The following is a 23,521-nucleotide window of genomic DNA, read 5'->3' on the forward strand; positions in this document are numbered from 1 at the left end:
TGCACCCTTGAGGGGTTCTGTTTTTAGGCAACACATTTGGGGGGTGCACTCATCCTGGAAGCATTGCAATACCAGGTCAGTGCCTGGAGAGGACAGAGCAAGCTCTTTTACCATCTCCCTGTTCAAAAAATTCATTCAATATATGGTCCCCAGATAGGGGACGTATCAGATATTAAACTGATAATAACAGATTTATTTTTATTATTATTAATGAGAGTCTGTCTCTGCCTGCCTCTGTCTGCCTGTCTCTGCCTGTCTCTCTCTGTCTGCCTTCCTGCCTCATTCTGTCTACCTGCATCTGTCTGCCTCTCCATCCATCCATCGGTCTATATGATTATCTATGTATCTAATCTATATATAGATAGCTACACATTGATAACTACTGTATTTATTAAAGAATAACTATGGTGAATTCTCATCGGTGCAGCCGTATTAACAAAACCCTACACTGGCCTCCAAAGAATCCAAATAAAATGGTTTAATCCGCACCTACCTGCGTCTTCCTTGCTGGCAAGCAACAGAACAACCAACCAGCCTACCTACATGGTTTCCTGCCTGCAAATGAACTGCTAGCCTTTCTGTCAGCTGTATATGTCAGCACAGCCTTGATGACATCACCAGCCCTGCCCTGGCAGGCTAGTGGTAAACAACTTTGTTGCCATGGCAACAGGCTGCCAGAGACAAACAAGTGTTTACCAAACAAACTTTTATTAGCAATGCCAAGCCTTAAATCTTGGGGTGCAGCTGCACACCCCACTTGGGGAGTGTTTGTTGCAATGCCGTTTCGGATGCGGCTGTGCACCCTTGAGGAATTCTGTTTTAGACAACACATTTGGGGGGTGAACTGAACCTGGAAGCATTGCAATACCAGGTCAGTGCCTGGAGAGGACAGAGCAAGCTCTTTTACCATCTCCCTGTTCTAAAAATCCATTCAATATATGGTGCCCAGATAGGGGACGTATTAGATATTAAACTGATACGAACAGATTTATCATTATTATTATTATTATTGAGAGTCTGTCTCTGCCTGCCTCTGTGTTCCTGTCTCTGTCTGCCTGCGTGCCTGTCTGTCTTCCTGCCTCGTTCTGTCTACCTGCATCTGTCTCTCCGTTTATCCATCGGTCTATATCAGTCATGTCAAACTCTGGCCCGCAGTGCCATCATTTTTGGCCCACCAGGCAATTCAGAGTTTGAATTACATCTGGCCCGCCATAGCTACTATATAAGAGACTAGGGGGAAGGGCTGGCTAATATATGAGACTATGGAGAGGGCTGGTTATTATATAAGAGACTATGCGGGAGGGCTGGCTACTATATGAGACTACTGAGGAAGGCTGGCTACTTTTTAAGAGACTATGGAGGAGGGCTGGCTACTATATAAAGAACTATGGGGGAGGGCTGGCAAGTATATGATATTGTGGGGGAGGGCTTGCTACTATATAAGAGACTATGGGGGAGGGCTGGCTACTATATGAGACTATTGGGGAGGGCTTGCTACTATATAAGAGACTATGGGTGAGGGCTGGCTACTATATAACAGACTATGGCAGAGGGCTGGCTATTAAATGAGAATACAGTGGAGGGCTGGCTACTATATGAGACTATGGGGGGCTGACTACTATATAAAACACTATTGGGAGGGCTGGCTACTATATAAGAGACTATGTAGGGGAAGGCTACTATATAATAGACTATGGGGGAAGGCTGGCTACTATAGAAGAAACTATAGGGGAGGGCTGGCTACTATATAAGAGACTATAGGGAGGTCTGGCTACTATATAAGAGACTATGGGGGAGGGATGGCCACTGTATGAGACTATGGGGGAGGGATGGCCACTGTATGAGACTATGGGGGAGGGCTGGCTACTATATGAAACTACTGGGGTGGGGGGGGGGGCTGGCTATAATATGAGAGACTATGGGGAGGGCTTGCTACTATATAAGAGATTATGGGGAGGGTTGGCTACTATATAAGAAACTATGGGGGAGGGCTGGCTACTATACAAGAGACTATGGGGCAGGGCTTGATACTATTTGAGACTATGTGGAAGGGCTGGAGACTATATGAGACTGCTGGGGAGGGCTGGCTACTATATCAGAGACTATGGGGGAGGGCTGGCTACTATATGAGACTACTGGGGAGGGCTGGCTACTATATAAGAGACTATGGGGGAAGGCTGGCTACTATATAACAGACTATGGCAGAGGGCTGGCTATTATATGAGACTACAGGGGAGGGCTGGCTACTATATAAGACACTATTGGGAGGGGCAGGCTACAATATATGGCTATATTCACATTATGTGAACACCCGGCCGTTCTGTGACCCAGCCCGGGTTACGGAACGGACGGTCTAAGCCCGGATCATCCCGGCCGGCCGGAGCCACTTGCTTCACTGTGCGAACTGACAGGTTTTTATGCGGCCGGAATTCACTGAATTCTGGCCGCAGAGAACTGACGCATACGATGTGTGTACGCTCCGGCCGGGATCCCATTAAAAATAAGGCATTGTTCCACTCCTCAAAGCTACGGCCGTAGTTTTGCGGCGAGAACTACGGCCGTAGTTTTACGTAGTGTGAACATACCCTAAGAGACTGTGGGGGAAGGCTGGCTACTATAAAAGAGACTATGGGGATGGCTGGCTACTATATAAGAGACTAAGGGGGGGGGCTGGTTACTTTATGAGTTTATTGGGAAGGGCTGGCTACTATATAAAAAACTGTGTGGGGGGGCTGGCTACTATATAAGAGACTATGGGGTGGTCTGGCTACTATATAAAAGACTATGGGGAGGGCTGGCTACTATATAACAGACTATAGGGGAGGGCTGGCTACTTTATGAGACTATGGGGGAGGGCTGGCTTCTATATAAGAGACTATGGGGGAGGTCTGGCTACTATATGAGACTATGGGGAGGTCTGGCTACTATGAGGCTATGTGGGAGGGCTGGCTACTATATAAGAGACTATGGGGAGGGCTGGCTACTATATAAGAGACTATGGGAATGGGCTGACTACTATTTGAGACTACGGGGAGGGCTAGCTATGATATGAGACTATTAGGGGTCTGGCTACTGTAAGAGACTATGGGGGAGGGCTGGCTACTATATAAGAGACTATGGGGCAGGGCTGGATACTATATGAGACTACAGGGGAGGGCTTGCTACTATATGAGACTACTAAGGAGGGATGGCTACTCTATAAGGCTACTGGGGAGGGCTAGCTACTATAGGATACTATTTTGGAGGGCTGGCTACTATATGGGACCTTGGGGGGCTGGCCCCTATTTTGGCACTACTGGGAGGGCTGGCTACTATGTCGGGCAGTTTTGGTTGGGTTGGCTACTACATAGGGCAATATTTGGGGAGTTGGGTATTACTTGGGTTGGTTTTAATCATATTGTAGCAATTTTTGGTGTCATTTATCATAGTACACCTGGCTGGGAGACGCACACCGCTGACCGTGCCAGGAACACTGCATGCTTCTCTGACAGTGCCAGGACCGCCACATTCGCGCTTCAATAATTATCAAGGTTGGCCCGTGACTTTGTCCAATTTTTTAATTTTGTCCCACAGTGTATTTGAGTTTTGACACCCCTGGTTTATATGATTATCTATGTATCTAATCTATATATAGATAGCTACACATTGATAACTATTTATTAAAGAAAAGCTATGGTGAATTCTCATCGGTGCAGCTGTAGTAATGAAAGCTTACACTGGCCTCCAAAGAATCTAAATAAAATGGTTTAATCCGCACCCACCTCCGTCTTGGCAAGCAAGCAACCAACCAGCCTACCTGCAGATGAACTGCTAGAATTTCTGTCAGCTGTATATGTCAGCACAGCCTTGATGACATCACCAGCCCTGCCCTGGCAGGCTAGTGGTAAACAACTTTGTTGCTATGGCAACAGGCTGCCAGCAACAAACAAGTGTTTACCAAACAAACTTTTATTAGCAATGCCAAGCCTTATATCTTGGGGTGCAGCTGCGCACCCCACTTGGGGGGTGTTTCTAGCAATGCCGTTTCGGCTGCAGCTGACTTTATTTGGAGGTGCGGCTGCTGCTTTTAGGCAACACATTTGGGGGGTGTACTGCACCTTGGTCAAGATCTACAAACAAAGGTTTCTGGACCAAATATTAAAGGGGTTGTCCGGCGATAAAAAATTATTCACAGAATAACACACATTACAAAGTTATACAACTTTGTAATGTATGTTATGTCTGTGAATGGCCCCCTTCCCCGTGTCCCACCACCCCCCACCCGTGTACCCGGAAGTGTGGTGCGCTATACATACCTGTCACGTGCCGACCACGGTCTCCGATCCTCAGCAGTGACGTCTTCTTTGGGCCGAGTGCTGGCCGCCCTCTGCAGCGTCATCCGAAGCTCAGCCGCGATTGGCTGAGCATAACTGTGCTCAGCCAATCGCAGCTGAGCAGCTGATAACGTGGCCGCGTCATCAGCCGCTCAGCCGCGATTGGCTGAGCACAGTTATGCTCAGCCAATCGCGGCTGAGCTTCGGATGACGCTGCAGAGGGCGGCCAGCACTCGGGAAGATCCGCTGGCCGCCCGAAGAAGACGTCAATGCTGAGGATCGGAGACCGTGGTCGGCACGTGATAGGTATGTATAGCGCACCACACTTCCGGGTACACGGGTGGGGGGTGGTGGGACACGGGGAAGGGGGCCATTCACAGACATAACATACATTACAAAGTTGTATAACTTTGTAATGTGTGTTATTCTGTGAATAATTTTTTATCGCCGGACAACCCCTTTAAGTTCTGTTTTTCTATTGTACCAACTATTTATTATATGCAATAAAATGCAAACTAATTATTTACATCATACAGTGTTATTTTCTGGAATTTTTTAAATAGATTCTGTCTCTCACTGGTGAATTGTAGCTACGATAAAACTTTGTAGGTGACAAAATTAGTAAAATTGGCACTGTATCGAATACTTATTTTCTTCACTGTACATGTATGCAGAACACTGCAGTCTAAAGTAAGTCCAGCACACCTTACTCAGTTTTCCTGTTGGTTTCCTGGTGCTCAGGCCCCTTGCTTCATTGCTGTTTATCAATAACACAGGCCAGTCCAGTACTATTAAACCAGCTATGAAACATCTTTCATAATCCATGTCACAAAATCTTCACAACACAAAGTTGGGGTGCGCAGGAACAGCCAAACACGTTTCAGAGTTTGTTCAAACTATGTCCAAAACTCCTCAGGAGTTCCTGCTGGGATCCAGACTTTAAGTTGTGAAGATGCTTTGATATGGATATAGATCTGTGATATAGATTTCTATAGAAGTTGATTGTCATGTAGAACATAAACATTGTGTACATTGAAACAAATTTACAACCCATATCAGAACACGGACATAGTCTATTTCCCCTATCTCAATGTGGGGGGCTAGAGTTGAAGTGGGGGACTAGGGCTTAAATGTAGGGGTGCACCCTATAGGAAGGCTTTCTCCCCCTGTTGCTCCCTCCCCTGTCAAGGAGCTGCATCCTGAGGGGCATACAAGCCATCCCTGCAATATTCATTCCAATCTATGGGAGGTAATGGGGACTTTATAAATTTCTTTATACAAAGGCATGAAATAAACTATGGAAAGGAGGAAACCATGCAAATAACATAAGTAGGGCCTGCTGGTGTTTCATCTAGAATCCTGACAATGACAATTTAAATTGTACAGCAGCTTCTGATCATCTGTGTCATGTCATTGCAGCTGTAATGGATGGATCAGGCCGTCATTGTTTTACCCTCCAGATACAGACAGTCTTCATGTCACGGCCCCTCCCCCATCTCAGCTCTCTGGGTGGAGATTGTCCTGTAATGATGGATTTTGCACAGCTCATCCGCTGCCAGCTCTAAGCTCACAGGAAGGTAATATCATAACCCGGCCAGCAGGTGGCGCTGTGGCGTCTCCTCTTACTGCAGCGCAGCCTCGCCTGCAACCTGAGGGCAGCAGCAGCAGCAGCAGCAGACAAGAGGGAGCCTCGTCAGCAGCCAGAGCCAGGGCCATCGCACTCAGGCGGCAGGGAAACAGGAGCCAGGAGTGGCGGAGCAGGTGGTGACGGGCAGCCGAGCATCCTGCAGCGGAGCGGACGGGCTGCATCCCTGGCAGAGCGCACGGGGAGCTGTCCGCAGCCACAGTGGTGCTGAACACGCAGCAGCATCCAGGGCGGAGGCCGCTGCAGGAATCCATCACCCGGAGAGCTGGAGCGCAGGGACCCCGCCGTCCTGTCGGAGCAAGGCAGAGTGGCCACCCCTGAGCAATCGGGGGACGGATCCCCTAAAAACGTGAAGCTCAAAGGGAAAACCTCCCCGAAAGGAGGGGATGGCGCACAATCGTCGCAGGCTGCAGGTGCGGTGGGGAAGAGCCCTAAAAAGCAAAGCAGCGCCGGGGGTTACTGGAAGGAGGGCTGCCTGCAGTCTGAGCTCATGCAGTTCCATCTGAAGAAGGGCCTAGCTAACTCCAAGGGCGATGGAGGAGAGGGGGAGCAGCCCCAGCAGCATCAGCAGGCCGCCGAGGCATCCAGGGCTCTGGACCAGATGCAGGACCAAGTGGAGAAGCTGAGAGAAGAGAATGACAGCCTGAAGGTGAGGAGCTGCCTATGGCTGCCATTGTCTGTGCAGCTGGTGATGTCATCGGGCCTGGCAGCTGCAGACAAGGCCTGTCCTGTCTGATTGCCGGGCTGGGCTGGAGCTGATGGGGAGGGAGGACACCATCACAATGGATTCAGAAATGGGCTGCTCATATAGTGGAGCTGATCATGTCCTGCTGATAGTCATTTGCTTTGTGCTTTTCTATATTTACATCTAATGTAGGAATGGAGAACCTATGGCCCATCCAGCTGTTGCCAAACTACAATTCCCATCACGGCAGGAGAGGAATTATAGTTCTGCAACAGCTAAAGGGCCATAGGTTCCTCATACTTGATCAAATGCATTATCTCTGTTATCACCAAGCACAAAGAGTATTAACAACAAACTCAGCTCCACTACTGCTGTATACAGTATAACCAGCAATAGCTAACTATAAGAGGTTCTGTACAATATAACCTAGGGATGGGGTAAGTGACGTATCCACTCTATAAACTATAACCAATTCTCCTTCCCCCATTGTTCTTATCATCAGAATGAGATAGAAGAGATGAGGACAGAGATGGATGAGATGAGAGACACCTTCTTTGAGGAGGACGCTTGTCAACTGCAGGAAATGCGCCATGAATTGGAGCGAGCCAATAAAAACTGTAGGATTCTACAGTACCGGCTGCGGAAAGCGGAGCGCAAGAGACTCCGCTATGCCCAGACGGGGGAGATAGATGGGGAGCTCCTGCGCAGCCTGGAGCAAGACTTAAAGGTGAGTACTAAGGAATAATAGATCTTAGTTCTGCTTACTGTGATGTTGTCTATACGATATTACATTTCATGTAATAGGGAGGCTATACTATAATTACGGCTATATACACCCCCAAACACATTGATATATACTGTATGTGTGAAATATAACAGCAGCTGTTTAGGGTTAGTATTACATGTTATATTCAGGACGTTGTTTTTTAAAGATGCATATCACAGAGTAGTACTGGAGATGGCATCATATGCTAATCCAATAAGAGCATCACTGCGGCATATAATCTAAAACCTAATAATGCATTAAAATACAAGAAAAAGTCTAGAAATTTTGGAAAGGTTGTGTGGACAAAAGGTAGCATGCAACACAGCTCCAGGGTAGGTGCGTGTCCACCACCAAAATTATCGCTCAATAGCCAACAAGAACACATAACATCAAATTATGTGACAGTCTATGTTATCACTAACTCCCGGCGGGATTCCCCCACCATGTGGGTTCATCAGGGGACAAAAGGCTTAGGTAGCCAGGTGGCCCCCAGTGGGTCAAAACAATCAAATAAGACAACATTATATAGCGAATCCGCTGTTACATGTTGCTGTGTGGATACACAACAGTCAGGTAAGGTAATGGCACGATAGACCAAACACTATTAAGATATAAACCGAACCCGATGCTGATACCGATTTCACTCTGGCATCTCCTCTCTGTTAGGGTACAGGAACATGTTAGTGACTTCTCTGAGCCTGGGCAACCTCTTTTTTTTATCTTTTGGCCTATTATGTTTGGTCATTACCTGATTGTTGTGTATCCGCACATCACCACGTAGCTACTGTTTTTTGTCGTATCTTATTATCATATAATTTCATGTTGCTGGTTCTGCAATTCCATCATCCTACTCATTGTTTGGAATTCTAGAGGAATCAAATATTTATAATGGTATAGAAAACAAACATGAAGGGATACATTGTGGGCACAGAGTAGTAAAAGGATGAATAAAATAAACCATGTCAAGTAGAATAGGAGCTCAAAATTATTACCCATTGATGGTTAGGAACTATGTGAAATGTTAACTTAAGACAGTGGGGGAAACTTTGTTTTATGCTTAGGTTTAAAATATGGAAAAAATTGAGTAAATTTAAAGGGGTACTCCAGAGAAAAATTATTTTAGAATTGTCTGATGTCAGACGATTTATATGGGTTTGTAAATTACTTAAAATCTCCAGTCTTTTAGTACTTATCAGCTGCTGTATGTCCTGAAGGAAGTGGTGTATTCTCTCCAATGTGGCACAGTGCTCTTTGCTGCCACCTCTGTTTATGTCAGGAACTGTCCAGGGCATACAGCTGCTAAATACTGAAAAGCTTGATTTTTATTGCATAGAAGTAATTTACAAACCTGTATAACCTTTAGGCACCAGTTGGTTTTAAAATAATAATGTAATTTCGTAAACAGAATTTCACCAAAATCAAACAAATAAAATTATTGTTTAACAGTTTCATGGACCATCCAAGATTTTTCCAAATTATTATCTTTTTTAAAATAAAGTCCCCTCGCCACAAACACAAAATATGTAAATATTCTACAGTAGTGAAAATATACTCATTCTGTGTAGGTCATATGACCTGTGATGTCAAGGAGTTGGTGATGTCATAGGTCACATGACATACCAGCAGAGTTGAGAATAGCTGAATTTCCATATTGGTGTGTTACTATGCAATTTCCATTCAGTAATATAGCTGATATAGAAATACACTTTTTTTTTTTAATTTGTTTTTATTCAAGATTTTTTCACCTTTATAAATGCAGAAGCAATCATTTCAATGAAGGATGCGCAGATGCCACAAATTTGTGACTACAAACAAGAACCAAAGCATAACAAGAAATACACTTTTTTGCCCATTGTTCTTAGGAATAGATGTTAGAGATGCACAACAGTCTATGTGTGAAGTAGAAGGTTTAGCAGAGATAAACCATTGTAAGTATCTGCTGCTTACAAAAAAAAAAAAAAAAAAGACAACAATCATAGTGATCACAATTTATCTTGGTATAGCGTCCCTTCTCGTGCAAGTCAATTATTATCCTGTTATTGAGAATTTGGATAGTCTACAAACAATCAGTTGCCAGATTAATAGATTTTTATTATATATTCATATTACTGGGGTTTCCATACAAGCAGGAATCTGCAATATTGTCAATCCTCCCCGCACTGCACACTGACAGGCATAGAGCTGTGACTAGTCACAGGCGGCTCCCCGCCCAGATGACTAGTTGCCACCTTTTTCCTGTTCTTGTTTTCCAGGACTCATTTTATAAACCATCCTCACCTGCCCTGATCCCCTGCCCAGTGCCTTCTGCATTTTCCTGCTTCCCTTGTTCCTGCAGGAACAGCCCACTGAGCCAATCTACTGCTGAAGCAACTGATTGGCTGAATGGGCAAGGTAGGCAGATATTAGGAAGAAGCAGAGAGTACTCAGGATAACGCTCATTAGAATGACAGTTGTGGATGATCAGGGCAGGTATGTATAGTTTATTTTTGGCTAGGGTCAGGCTTATTAGAATGGCAGTTGTTGGGAATCAGAGCAGGTAAGTATGGTTTATTTTTGCAACTCATTAACATCATAAGCTGACTATGCACTTGCTGTCTAATTTATCCCACCTATTCACGGGTGTTATTGTTACAGGAAAGTCAATGGTGTTGCCTTCACCTGTCAATGATGTTAGTGATATAGCAGATTAATGCATGTGCAACTGGAAAGTGAAGCTCATATTGTTTTAAAAATAACCGTTAATCTATTTAGTTTCTATTTTAACATGTAATGTTTATCAGATTTAAATGGGCATTCCACTCAAACATAAATTTTGAAATGTTGCTGCCCATGGTGAGACTAACAATTCATTCCATACTTGCTATTATCTATTTAGTCTCCTTCTCCCAGTCCTAAGATGCTTCTTTTTGCTGAAGATACAAAATTCTGTGTAAAAGCCTTTCTCTCTGTATCCCCCTTATTTCCCTCCCTTCAGCTGATGTAAACAAATCCATGGCAGGCTTTATTTGCAACACTGTAGTTTTTTTGTAATGCTGAAAGGGTTAATCTGAGGTCGAGTTGATAATGAACTTACTGTGAATGACCCTCCCAGCATTACAAAGAAGCAGCAACGTTGCAGAGAAAGCCAGTCAGGGACTTGTTTTCATCAGCTTTCTCAGAAGTGAGGGGGAAGGAGGGGAGACAGAGAGAAAGGCTCACGCACAGATTTTTGTGTCTTCAGCAGAGAGCAGCAGCTGATAAGTGGGAGAAGGAGACTAAATAGATAATAACAAGTATAGAAGGAATTGTTAGTCTTACCATGGGCAGCAACATATCAAAAGTTACGTTTGGGTGGAATACTCCTTTAAGTTTATTGACCAGTAGAAGAAAATACCATTCATAACAGTCCACATTGCTATCCTATTTCTTTACTGTACAATTGTCTTACTTAAGGTTGCCAAGGATGTATCGGTAAGACTGCATCATGAGCTGGAAAATGTGGAAGAAAAGCGGACTAAAACAGAGGAGGAGAATGAAAAGCTACGGCAGCAGCTGATTGAAGTCGATATCGCCAAACAGGCCCTGCAGAATGAGCTGGAAAAGCTCAAGGAGGTCAGTGTATAGCGGTAACTTATCCTTTAACATTGATGGCTTCATGTGCATTAAAACAAACAACAAGATGCCTGCCGCAGCACTTCCTTCACTTATGTCATATTGTATTCTGCAGAGTGAAGCAGGAATAGTTAATAGATCATTGTGCGCGGTCACCAAAGTCTAGAGTCATCAATTTTAACAATGTGTGAAAATAGCCTTTCTATGTTTTCAACTTTCTCCGGGTTTTTGTTGTAAAATACTGACCAAAATACTGAGCAAAAATACTGAATGCTAACATAGGCTTAAGGGGTATTCCATCATTTTGTTTTTCTTTCAAAACAGCTGGTATCAGACAGTTAGATAAATTTGTAATTTACTTCTGTTCAAAAACCTTAAAGCGTAACTGTCATTTCAGGGTCATTTTTTTTTAAAAACAATAAATATCTATAGTACAAGCGATTTTAAGAAACTCTGTAATAGGTTTTATTTAGTAAAAGAGTTTCCTACTGTACTCAAAAAGCGAACCTGGAGCATGCTCGAGTCCATCCGAACCTGAACTTTCGGCATTTGATTAGCGGTGGCTGCTGAAGTTGGATAAAGCCCTAAGGCTATGTGGAAAACATGGATATAGTCATTGGCTGTATCCATGTTTTCCAGACAACCTTAGAGCTTTATCCAAGTTTAGCAGCCCCAGCTAATCAAATGCCGATCATTCGGGTTCGGATGGACTCGAACCAGAACCCGGTTCGCTCATCTCTATTCAAGTGTGTAATAGGTACACAGACATATGGGTATTTATTAGGCAAAAGAGTTTCCTTAAAAAGCTGTTTTCCAGCCTACCCCCCTCAAGCACAGTAAAGACAGGTTTGCTGTTTCTAATATAGTCTATTGAGGTGGGGGAGGGGCCGATGGGGAAGAGAGTGCATGGAGAGAAAAGACTGCCCTGCACAGCACAACATCCTGTAGTCTTACCTCACCAAGTTCATAGATCAGCACTGAGCAGTCAGACCTGTAAATCCAGCATTTTCAGTGCCCAGACAGTCTCCAAACTGCAGGGCTGTTTGTCTGTAGATGATAACATAGATGACAATGAACAGAAAAGAAGCGTGTCCATGTGTGTGTGTGTGTGGGGGGGGGGGAGACAATGCACTTTGTTATGTAATAATTTAGTCAGTATAATGTCACTGTGTGGTTACAGAGGTTTTGGTGCTGTGTGACAGGAGAGCTGACCATACAATGTGATCACCCCCAGGATTCTCTGCTACTGAACGTCGACACATAGCAGCTGTACGCATGTGCAGTGAAAGGAGACACCTAGTGGCCATATGTATAATGTTGATTTAAGCGTACAAAACTTATATTGTAAAACTGCCTGCGATCACAACCCCTGTTGATTTCTTTAAAGAAATCAAATTGAGGGTCCAAGTAAAAAAGTAGCACCCCAGTAATAGAAGGAAGCTAATATGTGTGCAGATAACATTTTGACCCTTCTATTGACCTGTCCTTTTCAAGTTTGCTGCATGTTTTCTTGGCAATGTGGGGCTTTGTACAAAAATGTGTGAATATTGACTGGTCTGCGCTAGGTGGAGACCTTGATAAATTTCCCGCTGTAATGATGTATTATTCCATAATCAGCCACATGTGGCAATCTATTCTGTCAACAATCAGTGCATACTAAAAATAGCCAATAAAATTATAACATATGTCTGTAATTTATGGATATTTTTAGTTATGCACAAATTATTGACAGATTAGACTGTCACATGTGGCTTTAAATATTGAAAAATTCAACTTTGAGTCTTGAAAAGTATATACAGTATAGGAGCACTGGCACCATATGTACTTTGCTTGAAAAATACCCTGTAGAAGGGATGAAACCCTCCTATTCCTGCAGTGCGGTTTTCTGTTAGTATTTCCTATAGAATTGTATGGCATTGCAGCGCTATTGCACTAAAATTATCCTCCTTAAAGGGGTTATCCAGCAAAAACATGGCCACTTTTCCCTCTACTGTTGTCTCCAGTTCAGGTGCAATTTGCAATTAAGCTCCATTTACTTCAATGGAACTGAGTTTCAAAACCCCACCCAAACTGCAGACAACAGTAGGGGGAAAGTGGCCATGTTTTTGTAGCGCTGGATAACCCCTCTGTCGAAAAAACAATTATTATCTGAATATTATACAGATTTGTAAATTTGTAAATACCAGGTACATCGCTTTAGCTTTTTTACCTTAATGGATTGGCGCGGTAATGATGGTGGCACAGTCCTTTTTTTTTTTAACCGCCTCCTGGTTCTTCTACACGACACTGATCTTTTCAGGAACACTGGACCCCAGTGTGACAATCTCCCCTCCCCTCTATGATGTGGAATCAGTGGAGCCATGTTACAGAGGAAAGTGGGTTTCGTCATACTGGGGGCCGGTGGCATCCCCGCACCTGTGCCATTCCCTTATTGTAAAAAACCCAACGCGATGTACCTGATGGTACATTTGCTTTAAGGCTTCTGTTACTTATCAGCTGCTGAATGTGCTGTATTCTTTCCAGTATGACACAGTGCTCTCTGCTGCCACCTCTGTCCATGACAGGAACTGCCAAGAGCAGGAGAGGTTTTCTATTGGGATTTGCTATTGCTCTGGACAGTTTCTGCAGAGAGCACTTTGTCAGACTGGAAAGAATACACCACTTCCTGAAGGACATACAGCAGCTGATAAGTACTGGAATACGTGAGTTTTTTTTTTTTTAAGTGATTTACAAATCTGTATAACATTCTGAAACCAGTTAATTTGAAAATCCCTTTAAGACATTGTGCCATCTAACAGTTCTGCAGGATACATGATGTTGTTAGTTGGAACATTGTTTGATGTTCAGGGTACCTTTCACCAAGCTTTCCTCACTAGATCAGGTTGCTGTGGATTTGTCCCACTCCCACTAATTAATCTATCACATACATCAAACTCCCCGGGCATAGAACGTATCTATACCAACCTGATCCCCTGGCATCAGCTCCAACCCCATGCCGATCAGATACCCTTTAAAGTCTGTGGATCTCCTATGAAATTTTACAGGTAAAAATTCCATTTAAAGGTAAAATGCAATCTATTAAAGATGTCCTAAGCTGCTTAGATGGCTACATAGCTGTGTGAGCCTATCCATGCTTTTTTTGGAGTTTGCTGCAATCCTCTTAAAAATTTTTTCGTTTTTTTTTTTACTACCACTCTAAAATGTCATAGGTGCGTGGCCAGGACACTAAATCACGCTGATGTGCTGTGGCCACACCTCTATAACACTTTAAGGCGATGTTCACACTGCGTATGATTCCGTCCGTAGTGCGAACCACAAATATACGCACATAGTTTTGAGGTTGATGCGTTCGCTTGAAAGTATACGATATACGCCTGCACAATGCACACTACGTATGAGCTTACGGCCGGATCGTATACGACCATTGTTTGAGGACAGAAATGTTCCAACTCACGGCCGTGGATTTCCATGCGGTCACGTGCGGAGTACTTATTTCAGCCAAATTGAACTTGATTTTTCGATCCAAAAGGTTCTGTGAGTTTTATTGGGCTGGGCGAAGATTTCCAAGTAAATGACCTGCCTCAGATCGCTTCGAAACAAGCTAGGGAAGCATAACTGTACTACGGGCGTATGTTCGCGGTTCGTACGCATCCGGCCACATGTCTATTTTTCCCACGCCTGTAGTTTCAGCCGCACATGTACGGCGGCGTACGAAATGCGGCCAGACTCATACGCAGTGTGAACATAGCCTTAAGCAGCAATAAAAAGCATTTCTTTTTTTAGGTGATTGCAGCCTTGGACATCTACAATAAAAGTATGGATAGTCTAACTGCCCACATAGCTTGTATTGTAGGACATCTTTAATAGATGGCAGTTATCCCTTTAAATGCAATCTTTAACTCTAAACCATACTACAAAAAAGGTATAGATTGTCTCACTGCTTACTGTGTAGCCATATAAGCAGCATTGGATGTCTTGATGTAACAGTATACTGAATTCTTTTTTCTCAGTTGTCATTGAAGAGACGAGGAAGCAAGGATGCCCAGAAATCAGAAAAAAAGACTCTGGCGACACCAACAGAGGTATGATGAATATTTTACTTAAATGCTTTCTTTCCTTTTTTGAAAGGAGAAGTCTGGTGAAATTTTTTTATTAACGTATTGTATTGCCCCCCAAAAGTTATACATATCATCAATAAACACTTATTACAGGAAATGCGTATAAAGTGCTTTTTTCCCTGCACTTACTACTGCATCAAGGCTTCACTTCCTGGATAACATGGTGATTTCACTTCTTGGATAACATGGTGATGTCACGACCCGACTCCCAGATCTGTGCGGGCTGTGGCTGCTGGAGAGGATGATGTCAGGGGGATGCTCAGTGTCCCTCCAGTGCCCTGTGTCCCTCAGTGTCCCCCTGCCACCATCCTCTCCAGCAGCCACAGCCCGCACAGCTCTTTGAGTCGGGTCGTGACATCACCATGTTATCCAGGAAGTGACATCACCATGTTATCCAGGAAGTGACATCACCAGCCTTGATGCAGTAGTAAGTGCAGGGAAAAAAGCACTTTATGTGCACTACCCGTAATAAGCGTATATTGGTAATTTGTATAACTTTTGGGGGGCAAAACAATAATTTAATGAAAATTTTCGCCAGAATTCTCCTTTAATTTCTTGTTTTCATAAGTACGTTATAGAACATGGTTAGTACTCTGACATACCAGCCCACTGGAGTACCTGGCCCTGTTTACTATGTAGTGTTGGATCCAATCAGCTGTGCTGGGTGTTGGCAGTCCACCAATCAGTGACTTCTGAGCTATCCTGTCCAATCCCCTTTAACCATAGTAACCAATTAAATTATAGATTTTTTTTTGAGACAGGTTACATATGAAATCTGTGTTACACATTGGTTAAGTTAGGCAATGTGTTAAGCTTTATGTCTTTATTAAAGGCAGACAAAAATAATCTTGGGTGCAGAGATACATTTACAGAAATACATTTGTACTGATACTGGAAAATATCACCATCCTATGTGCTATGAAGTTTGTATTTCTTTATAACAATACACATAATACAAAAATACATGGACAAGAACTTGAATACATGAACACGAATATGTCCTTTAAATGAACTTTTAGTACAACTTTGAACTTGATTTGTCACAAAGAAATATAGAAATATTAAGTATGAGGCAAGCTTGAAGGGGCATTCTGCTCAAACTTTTCATATTTTGCTGCCCATGGTGAGACTAACAGTTTATTCCATACTTGTTATTATCTATTCAGTCTTCTTCCCCTAGTTCTGAGCTGCTGCTATCTGCTGTACACACAAAAATCTGTGTGTGAACTTTTCTCTTTATCTCCCCCCTCCTCCCCCCTCCCTTCCAAGAAGGTTGATGTAAACAAGTCCCTATCTGCAACTGTAATGCAGCGAGGATTAATCACAGTAAGTTTATTAGCAACTTGACCAGCATTACAAAGAAGCTACAATGTTGCAGATAAAGCCTTCCAGAGACTTGTTTACATCATCTTGGAAGGAAGGGGGGGGGAGGGGGAGATAAAGAGAAAAGCTCACACACAGTTACTTGTGTCTTCAGCAGAAAGCAGCAGCTAAGAACAAGGAGAAGGAGACTGAATAGATAATAACAAGGATGAAATGAATTGTTAGTCTCACCATGGGCAGCAACATATCAAAAGTTATGTTTGAGTGGAATACCCCTTTAAAATTTGATCAGCAGTATAGAGGGTAACACAGTCATGTGCATGAAACATGCATAAAGTGAAGTAAAACAGAAGAATAAAGGACAAAGGAAGGTTAGAGGTTATGCGCAGAGTTTAAAGTGATACTGTCACCCACTTACTCTCTGTGCGGTGGACAGTGTCACTAAGGTGGGCTTCATGTCAGTTGGGCCCCTTGGCTAGGTAACACCATAACGCTTTACAATCATTCGTAACAAGGATCACCCCCTTTTACACTGGCCATGTATAAACATCATATGTTGTATAAACGTCATTACCCACAGAACTAAGTGGGAGATACTGTAATCATTTATTATATGATTTTGCCTGTGCACAAGCTATTTTTTATTCAGTATTCAGTTTTCTTTTGATTTATGATTTTCCTGACTGTCTCTATGTCTGCTATCAATAAATATAAATTTTCTTGTGTTGGGAAATGTCTATGTGTAAAAAAGTATGTATATATATATATATATATATATATATATATATATAGTTAACATAACAATGCAAATATTTTCAATTTGGGCAAATAATGACATGTTGATGTGTCTTTGGCTCAGATATTTACTTCACACCATGCTAAACTTTAGAAAAATACCCATACACTCCACAGAATACATGATACATACTGGTTATTTCTTATAACAGAGCCCGATGTGCAATTTTAGGAAGCGCTGATCTTGTATATCAGCACTCCCTTTTATTGCGCATTATGCTGTGTAAAACGGCCCTAAATTTACAGATTACATTTACGGAGCCATTTAAATGGCTTGATGGTCGTGCAGAAAAGGCTCTATATATATATATATATATATATATATATATATATATATATATATATACACACACACACACACACACAAGGCTGTATATATATATATATATATATATATATATATATATATATATATATACTGTATATCATAAATAGCAATGTCCATGTAACTCTTGCTTTGAATGGGTATTCTGGTTTATAGAAAATAAATATTATACTTACCTTTCCACATTCCCCGTTGTCCATCTGCCTTTTTTCAACTGACCACAGCCACCTCTAATACTTCTGAACCTGTCTCCGAAGTGACATACTGCTCAGCCACTCACTGGCTGAGACGGGACAGTGCCCTTGCCAGTTATTGGCTGATCGGGCTGTCACTGCAGAGAAGTGTTTGCGGCACCTTCAGTCAGTGCGGAACACTGAAACAAGCCTGGGGTAGCATAGACAGGTAAGCAACATGTTGATTATTTTCTATAAACCTTTCATCAGCCATTGCCTGACCATGGCTCTTACACGGAGCTATCCACAACCTGTGGCTGATGATTTTCAAACATGTTGAAAGACAACGATCAGCCAATGATTGGCTTCTGGGCTGGTTGCTGTCTTTACTCCATGGAGCGATATCTGCCCAATTTGGCAGATAATTGCTCCATGTAAAAGGGGCCTTAGTAACATTAAATTCTAGTTTTTCCTCTTTGAAGAGCAGCTGTGTCTTTACCGCATCTATAAGATACCACATATTTTGCGTTTACGTATGCTGCAACGTGTGGTTGACTTCTGTTTTTTTTTTGCGATGTACTTTGTGAATGCAGAATTAGGCTTTGTTCCCACTATGGGAATATGTCTGTTAACATTGACGGCGGCAAATAATGATCATGAGTAGTGGGAACGTAGCCCTAGACTGTAATTCAGGTTATAGGTCACTACTAGTGCAATATAAGAAAGATCATGTACTTTCACAAATACTTTAAAAGTATCTTTGGCTTAATAAATGCTAGTCTTCTTCAACTTTGTAATTATTATTATTATTATTATTTTTTCTTCTTTTTATAATGAGGAGGACAATGAAGATTTGAAGTGTCAATTACAATTTGTGAAAGAAGAAGCAATGTTGATGAGAAAGAAAATGGCTAAGATTGACAAAGATAAAGACAGACTTGAACATGAACTTCAGAAATACAGGTCCTTCTACGGCGACCTTGATAGTCCATTGCCGAAAGGAGAGGCTAGTGGACCACCAACAACAAGAGAAGCGGAACTAAAACTCCGCCTTCGCCTGGTTGAAGAGGAAGCAAACATACTTGGAAGGAAGATAGTAGAGTTAGAAGTAGAAAATAGAGGCTTGAAAGCTGAACTGGATGATTTAAGAGGTGATGATTACTCTGGAGCTTCAAACTCAATCCCAAGGGAGCAGAGTGAATCGGTCTCAGAGTTGAGGCAGCACCTGCAGTTGGTGGAAGATGAGGCTGAACTCTTGCGACGGAATCTCTCTGACTTAGAAGAACAGAACAAACGTATAACAGCAGAAATGAACAAGTATAAATTCAAATCTGGTACACACGATAGCTCTCGACATAACGACAGTGTCAAGACTGAAGCATTACAAGAGGAATTAAAAACTGCACGTTTGCAGATCAATGAGTTGAGTGGGAAAGTTATGCAGCTCCAGTATGAGAATAGAGTTCTTATGTCTAACATGCAACGTTATGACCTTGCCTCTCATTTAGGAATTCGAGGAAGTCCTAGAGATAGTGATGCAGAAAGCGATGCAGGTAAAAAAGAAAGTGATGATGATTCACGGCCCCCCCATAGAAAGAGAGAGGGTCCTATTGGTGGTGAAAGTGACTCAGAAGAGGTTCGCAATATTCGCTGCCTTACTCCTACCAGGTCATTCTATCCTTCCACTAGTGTTTGGCAGAAGAACTTTGCCGAGAGACAACAGATGAAAGATATTCGATCTGAAGCTGAACGATTGGGGAAGACGATTGATCGTCTTATATCAGATACAAGCACGATCATCACCGAAGCTAGGATTTATGTGGCCAATGGTGATCTCTTTGGACTCATGGATGAGGAAGATGAGGGAAGCAGAATAAGGGAACATGAGCTTCTGTATCGTATCAATGCCCAGATGAAGGCTTTTAGAAAAGAACTTCAAACCTTTATCGATAGACTTGAGGTTCCAAAGTCCTCTGAAGATAGAAATGCCGATGACCCTCTTTCAGTCAGTCAGGTAAGTTTGAATAATCACATAGTTTCGGTAGACAGTGTATATTATAGCATTTATGTAGTATATGTAGTAGACACATACAGAAGTCTGACTAGAAAAGTTGACTTAAAGGAGAAGTCCAGGCTAGGTGCATGTTGTTTTGTTTAGCCACCTCATCCCCGGCTCTTTTGAAAAAAAAAAGTCCGAGCCCAGACTTCTCCTTTAAAAACTCTACACAATAACGAACAATAGTATAACTTCCTATCTTTGTATCATATGGTAATTTTAGTAGTTTAAAAGTAGTACTTTTAAAATTAACCATTCGTACCACATTTTACTTTCACATTTGTCACTTTTATAGTGTGAGATACTTTTTTAAAGGGTTATTCAGGTTAGGTACCAGGTTAGATTATCCCTCCTCCCCCCCTACCTTTCGAGATGGCTCATATATACAGTGTTCCTGGACGACTGTCTCTGCACTCTGTAATGCTGGAAGGGTAAAGTGCCTTTTACACAGGCTGATTATCATGCAAAAAAATCATTAAACCGTCAGAATTTAAGCAATAATTGTTAATCATTTTCAAGTCTTTGGGCCCGTTTAGACTACGGAAAACAGGCGGAAATTCCAATCGAAACCCTTGCCTGTGAACTCTGCTCGCAATCGTGCCTGCTATCTGTTTCAGTTGGATGCCTTGCACGCCTCCGCTCTCCGCTCAAAAAGTTGAAATGTCAATTCTGTGAGTGGAGAGGTGCGGAGAACAGAGACATGCAAGGCATCCCATTGAAACAGATAGCAGGCTGGATTCCGGACAGAGTGTGCAGGCGGGGGTTCCGATCTGAATTTCTGCCTGTTTTCTGTAGTGTGAACGGGCCCTTTCAGTGTAAGTATTTGCAGTATATAGATAAATATTTACAGAATATATGTATGAACCCAATTACGATCCCGTTAACGACTTTTCACGTTTACATTTTTTTATCTTATCGTCTAAATGCCTATCATTTAGATACAAAATTGTCACATGTCGTTTGCTAAATGGGCGATTATGCAATTTATCTTTGTGTGTAAAAGGATCCTTAACACTCTCCTGCCGTTCCACAGTTAATTAACGTCGCTGCAGCCTATGCCTGATGCTGCAGCAACGTTAATCCGGAGATGCGCCTGTGTCATCCGCGGCAGGTCCCGGCTATCAGTGATAGCCGGGGACCAGACGCAACTCTTAGCACCAGAGCCACGCTCCGGTGCTGAGAGTTAACCCTATAGATACTGCAGTCAGCACGACTGCAGCATCTATAGGGCTCCTGACAGAGAATTCTCCATCTACAGAGGGAGAATTCTCTGCCGGTGCCCATCGGGGCTCTGCAAAGTGATTGCAGGGCCCTGATGGTAGCCATGGAAACCGGAAGCCTAACTGAAACTACGAAGGCTGGAGCGGGAAGGGAGTGAAGGCTGTGCGCACGGGGAGCTCTGCCCCCTCCCCTCTCTCCCCTGCCGCTGTCATAAAATTGTAACAGCGGTAGGGGACAGAGGAGAGGGGGCAGACATACGGACATCAGCTTATGGGATCATTATGATCCCATAAGGTGATGTCCAAACACGACCTCGGCATTGAGGCATCAATGACCCCAGGTCGTGAAAGGGTCAATCACCGTGAGGTCACCAGTAACTTGACCTCAGATGAGCCCTACTGGCATTACAGAGTGGGGACACAGCCGGTAGGAGGGAGATCAGAGTGGAAACGGAGTAAACATAACTCCTGAAAATGTCATAGACTGCATTGTAATAAACTTACAATGCAGGCTACGGTGCTTCCGGGAATACCATCCCTGGCTCCCAGATACAGTTCCCCCTGTAGCCATTAATAATACCCCCTTATCCAGTAACAATGCCTTCTGTAGCCAGTAATAATGTACCATGTAGCCACATACAATGCCTCCTTTAGCAAGTGCTAAAAAAGGCCTCAGCCATTTATAATGCCCACTCCCCCAGTATGCATGTTGTAACCATGTATGTCTCCTGTACTGGTTCCCAGTAGCCAGCTATATCCCATGCAGCCAGGAATCCCCCTGTAGCCATGTATGCCCCTTGTAGCCAGCTGTGCCCCATGTTGCCAGGTATGAACCTTGGAACCAAGTAGTTATGCCCCCTGTAGCAAGGCATGCCCTTCTCTAATCAGATATGACCCTGCAGCCAGGTATGCACCCCCTATAATCAGATATGCCCCATGCAGCCAGTCATGCCTCCCTGTAGTCAGGTATGCCCTCCTGTAGCAAGGCATGTCTCCTGCAGCCATTCATGTCCCCTGTAAGCAGTGTCTATTATGCTGTATGGAGAGGGGAGGGGATCCCAGATTAGCAATAATCTTTCTGACCTCCATAGTTTATAACGGACTCAGCAAACCCATCTTTCCGCTCGGCTCAGAAAACTATTTAAGGAATTAGTTTGCAGATTATAAAACATCCTGTGAAGTGATGAGTAAATGGCTTCTTGCCTCCAGTAAGGGCTTGAGATGCAGTCCTGTTGCTTTTTCATGTGTACAGTCTATTGCTGGCAGCACTGTGAGTGAATAAATCTTTCTATCTTTGTATTTACCTTTCCAGATGTTCCAGCCTATTATTTTACTTATCCTCATCCTAGTATTATTTTCATCTCTTTCCTACACAACTATATTTAAGCTTGTCTTCCTTTTCACCCTTTTTTTTGTCCTGTAACCTTTTCCGCCATTTTTCTTTTTGTTTTATGTAGTTGTTATTTTTTTCAGTTTTGTTTGTTTTGTCCACTCACCAAGATAAGAAGTAAAAGAAATATAGTTTCTGCTCCAGCTACTGTTAAAGAAAACACTGAAGACTACGTACTTGTATATATCATGCGACACATTCTTCTGGCAGCTTCTACAAGTAAGTTCACTGATACATATGCTTTCTGCTAGTCCTATATCAGTTAAACTTATTTCCAGGTTTTTTGTCGCAAAAGTATGAACATGTTTCATGATGAAGAATGTATGAATGCAGCCATGTATGCCCCCTGTAGCCAGGTAGCCCCCTTTATCTAGGTATGCCACCTGCAGCTATGTATGCAACCCTTAGTCAGGTATGTCCTTTGTAGCCAGTTAGGCCCCCTGCAAAAGTATGTTCCTTAGTATTCCAGGACTCCCAAGTTTCACCCAACTTCAGCGACTGGTATTCAACTGCAAGTACTGGAGAACCCAAGTTTGCTCATTTCTACGTAGGATCTTACATTTGTGGGCCATCCTAAATAAAGGCCATCAATAAATATTCCCAGAAAACTGTCACAATGAGTGATGCTGCAACTGCTATAAAAGCATAAGATAGAAAGAAATATATGTGGGGATATATATATATATATATATATATATATATATATGGAGAGAGAGAGAGTAAGAGAGAGAGATATATATATCAGTAGTATTACTGGTTATGAAGAAGTGTAAACTCTGACAGGACTCCTAGGAGGGATAGTGAGAGTCCTACTAACAAGAAATGAGCGAGCATACCTAGAACACCATTGAGTTCGACCAAACACAGAGCATTCGGCATTTGATTACCGGTGGCTGAAGAAGGTGGATGCAGCCATAAGGCTGTCTGGAGAACATGGATACAGTCATAGGCCATAGGCCGAGTGATTGACAGCTTTCCCTGTATCAGTTTATGTAATGTTGGTTTCACACACAGCAGTTTTTTAGAATATTGCCACTGCAGTTTTTGTGCCAAAGACAGAAATGGATTTGAATAGGATGGAAAATATAAATGGCAGACTTGTACTTCTTTTTACTGCTAAA

At 42.9% G+C, this 23,521-nt stretch overlaps 1 protein-coding gene and 2 non-coding genes across 3 annotated transcripts; 1 reads left to right on the forward strand and 2 right to left on the reverse strand.

Annotated features, from left to right (window-relative positions):
• Nucleotides 1-38: 38 nt before the first annotated feature.
• LOC138796160 (U2 spliceosomal RNA) lies at nucleotides 39-222 on the reverse strand. The gene has a single exon (XR_011363761.1). It is a non-coding gene; the product is annotated as a U2 spliceosomal RNA (small nuclear RNA).
• A 612-nt stretch (nucleotides 223-834) lies between these two features.
• Nucleotides 835-1,019, reverse strand: LOC138796183 (U2 spliceosomal RNA). The gene has a single exon (XR_011363770.1). It is a non-coding gene; the product is annotated as a U2 spliceosomal RNA (small nuclear RNA).
• A 5,358-nt stretch (nucleotides 1,020-6,377) lies between these two features.
• Nucleotides 6,378-22,562, forward strand: MTCL3 (MTCL family member 3). The gene is made up of 6 exons (XM_069974939.1): nucleotides 6,378-6,607; nucleotides 7,146-7,370; nucleotides 10,842-11,000; nucleotides 15,011-15,082; nucleotides 18,573-19,748; nucleotides 22,323-22,562. Exons 1-6 carry the CDS (start codon nucleotides 6,449-6,451, stop codon nucleotides 22,431-22,433), a joined length of 1,902 nt encoding a protein of 633 aa, XP_069831040.1. The 5' UTR covers nucleotides 6,378-6,448; the 3' UTR covers nucleotides 22,434-22,562.
• The last annotated feature ends 959 nt before the right edge of the window (nucleotides 22,563-23,521 follow it).

This window comes from Dendropsophus ebraccatus, chromosome 6 (assembly GCF_027789765.1).
Source record: "Dendropsophus ebraccatus isolate aDenEbr1 chromosome 6, aDenEbr1.pat, whole genome shotgun sequence".
Lineage (NCBI taxonomy): Eukaryota > Metazoa > Chordata > Amphibia > Anura > Hylidae > Dendropsophus > Dendropsophus ebraccatus.

Bases quoted from the DNA above. Each gene is read 5' to 3' on its own strand.
- MTCL3 (XM_069974939.1), top strand. From the start codon at position 6,449: ATGCAGTTCCATCTGAAGAAGGGCCTAGCTAACTCCAAGGGCGATGGA. The intron at 6,608-7,145 runs GTGAGGAGCTGC...TCTTATCATCAG, and splicing joins AAGAGAATGACAGCCTGAAG to AATGAGATAGAAGAGATGAG. The intron at 19,749-22,322 runs GTAAGTTTGAAT...TTACCTTTCCAG, and splicing joins ACCCTCTTTCAGTCAGTCAG to ATGTTCCAGCCTATTATTTT.